Source organism: Poecilia reticulata, linkage group LG2 (genome assembly GCF_000633615.1).
Source record: "Poecilia reticulata strain Guanapo linkage group LG2, Guppy_female_1.0+MT, whole genome shotgun sequence".
Taxonomy (NCBI): Eukaryota; Metazoa; Chordata; class Actinopteri; order Cyprinodontiformes; family Poeciliidae; genus Poecilia; species Poecilia reticulata.
Window position 1 is genome coordinate 36,758,091 of NC_024332.1, and position 3,472 is coordinate 36,761,562.

The 3,472-nt window shown below is 37.9% G+C and overlaps 1 protein-coding gene across 1 annotated transcript; it reads right to left on the minus strand.

Annotated features, from left to right (window-relative positions):
• Positions 1-623: 623 nt before the first annotated feature.
• Positions 624-2,755, minus strand: LOC108167000 (stress-associated endoplasmic reticulum protein 2-like). The gene is made up of 3 exons (XM_017309294.1): positions 2,717-2,755; positions 1,806-1,878; positions 624-1,046 (listed from the first exon to the last, which is right to left on the minus strand). The coding sequence occupies exons 1-3, from the start codon at positions 2,753-2,755 to the stop codon at positions 1,006-1,008; spliced, it is 153 nt and encodes a 50-aa protein (XP_017164783.1). The 3' UTR covers positions 624-1,005.
• Positions 2,756-3,472: the final 717 nt, after the last annotated feature.

A 3,472-nucleotide genomic window follows, 5' to 3' on the forward strand; every position in this document is an offset into this window, starting at 1 on the left:
TCCAACTCTCCTACCAATCTTCCTTCCTACGAACCCTCCTTCCCAGCTGCTATTCCTACCCCAGCAGACCTTTAGTTCTCCTTCCTTACCTGTTTCCTACTTTCAAACCACTGGAGAAATCAACCACAATATGCTGATGCACCAATCACCATCGCCTGGTTTGCTCACGTACATCTACAGTAACTAGTTACTACCCAACTCTGATTTTTTTTTACATTAATTCTGTGTGAAAAAGCTTTGCACTAGTACTACTAGTAATAACAATATTACATTTTATTTATAATGCCATTCAGATATTGATATCTCAAAGTGCAACAAAGGTTTAAATAATAATATATATATATATATATATATAACATTAAGAGAGTTAACCAAAAATGTAGGTAAAAGGAAACACCTTAAGATTTCTAGTAAATAAAATATGCAATTTTCTTTAGTACATTTCTGTCCTGATACAAGTTTTAAATTTCCTTTGCATTGCTCTTTAAAAAAACCTTAAATTTGAGTTGGTGAAACCTGTAGAAACCTTGAGATACATTTTTCTGTATCTGTAAATTTGACTTATTGATCTTCAGTTTTAACCAAATTTCCACCAACAGTGACCCAGTTTTCAGAACAAACAGTGACGGCTCCAATTGCTTCACATTTATTTGGAAAAAAATAAAATAAAAAATCTACATTCTTCATTCGTACAGTACAGAAGAAACTAACAGTTATGGCACATAGTCAGCAGGATTCACCGCCAGCTCTCACACGCACACATGCACGCACGCACACACGCACGCACGCACACACACACGAGCCAAGCGACGAATGAAAGTGGTTCAGCAGTCGGCGTGGTTTTAGACTGTCCATAGAAAAGCTGTCTGCACCACAGACTGCAACACTGGAAACGCTGATCGGGGGTCAGAGGATGAGGGGATGAGGGCGTGAGTGCAGGCGRTGGCTAGCCGGGCTCAGTGAGGGCATGAGGAGAGGGTCAGGGGTCGCAGCCCGCCCCCTGTGTCACATCCCCATACGGATACTCTGGATGATCTGGAATATGGCTGACAGCCCAGAGACACACAAGTCAGGAYGTTTCCACGACCGACATTAGAAACTCAATGTTTGTAGAGTAACACCAAAAGAAAATGTGTCACTCTTACACTCCCACACACTACAAACATCCTAAAACATTGGCTGAAGAACTGCAGATCTATTTTGTTCAGACATTTCCAGAACCTTTGAAATTTTCCACCTTTTCCTCAATGTTGGCTATTGAAATTTTAAAGATCTATTATGCAAAATTCACATTTTGCACATTTGTATGCTTCCACTTAGRTCTATATTGTTTCTACAAACAAACAGACTAAGTGTTTAAAAAAAAAAAAAAAACACCCAAACATTTTTGGCAGTAAGTTAAGGTTTTTTGGTGTCTAGAAAATGAGCTGTTACAAAAACCTCCTGATTATTGAGGTTTACAATGTTAGTAAAATCTGCAGCCTCTCAGCATTAAACTGAGTGGGAGCCACCTGAACTAAATACAGACAGAGCTACAAGAGAACGGTTTTAAATTAGCAAATATTCATGTGATAGAATGGCCTAGTCAAAGTCCAGACCTGCAGCAAGAATAAAACATTGGTGCTCTTTATACATTGATTAATTCAGCTACTCTTACGATGAAGAATGGGTAAAAATGTCTTAAAATTTGCTGTTTCAACTTGTTAGTGTTGAATAGAGATGAATGCCACACTTTTCAGATTTTGTTATATTTATAAAAAGAAATTTAGACCAACATATTATTTTTTCCCTCCTGCTGGGTTTACCTGATCCACAAACAACGAATACAAAGAGGGCGAGAAGCCAGGGGCCGACGGGGTACTTCTCCTCTTGGGGTCGCTACGGGAAACACACACACGCACACGCGCACACACACACACGGTGTAGATTAGCACAAAACAAATGCATGAAGCTGCAAAGTAAAAGTGAATCAGTTTGATACAAACGATGATGATGGAGGTTAAATATTTTTGTTTTCATTTTGTTTAAGCTCTTCTGCAGCTTTAAACCAAACCATTGTTTCTGTGGTGGGAATATTTTCTGCAATTATTTAAAGTCAATTTAACAGTATTTTGGTTTCATGGTGTCACCGCTAACATGTACAGCCACATATATGACATCATCAAACTGATTCCTCTGCAAAGGAAAAGCATTTCTTTATAGTTTATTATTTAGTCCCTGTTACTTTGATATTTATCTGTAGACTCCATAGTTTATGTTCAAACCTTTTGCCACATGTTTTACTAAAACACAAAAGTGTTATTGAAAATTTGGTTCCCGTTCAAGAAATAAAAATAACCTTGGAAACTAAATCGGCCATTTTTTCCTCTGCTTAAATAATAAAAACTAGATTTGGATTTTGAAATGCAGAGTGGTATTTAAATACGGTATAATATTTTAACCAACTGWCAAAAGGTTAAAAGGTAGGCTGACAAACACTAAATGTTCAGTAAACAAATTAACAAGTTTGACATCTTACATTCCCCGTACAACACCGTACAACACCAGACAGAGATTAAAGTATTGTTTGAGAACCAACTAGAATTTTTTTTTCTAATATTTAATAGTATTTAGTTTGTATTATTCATTATTCAGCCTTTTTTATCATGCTAACTTGGTGCTCTTGGGGGCCCCCTGGTGGTGTGGGGCCTTAAGCAGCCGCTTAACTCAGATATACCTTGGGCCCGGCTCGGCCGTTGATGACTCTTTGATGCATACAATGCTATAAAAAAAGAGTTTGTCTTTTGTTTTTACTGTTTTGACACACTTACAGGTTTCAAATCATTAAATTAATTTGATGATTTAAATATAACAACAGTATGAAGTAGTTTTTTTTAGCGTTGCTAATCCGCTCTTGTTTTCAGAAACAGTGACKCTCTGCGGCTGCACCAAGCTAACCCAGCGTCTTGTTATGGACTGAAAAGTGCCGACTCGGAGCAGAGTTTGCGTTTCCTTCCCACTGTGGGCTCAGAGTGCGTCGAAGGACCGGCGTCACCGTGAGGTCATGAGCTTGTTGCGTGTTTGTGGGGGAAGCTTTTAGTCAGTCAGGGATGATGTAAACAAAGCTGGAGGAAGAGAGGGAGTAGGTGGAAAACAAAAACATCTTCAGATGCCAGTTTACACGCAACTGAAAGAAGCTCCAAGATGATCCATGAAATTTGTCCTTTTACTGAGCAAATTATTTGAATAAAGTCAACTCTCGTTTCTTTATATTTTGCTTTAAAAGAGCAAGAATAAAAGGAGCACAGGAGGAGATGAAGAGTCTGACAGATGGAACAACATGAGATCTGGACAGACAAAGAGGAGGAGGATACCAGATGAGTTATTTGTCACATGTTTAACACAACAGAAGAGAAACAGAAACTCCAAGAGTTTGTAATTTAAATTAAAAAAAATATCTGTATTTAATCACCAAGGATGAATTTATTCATAG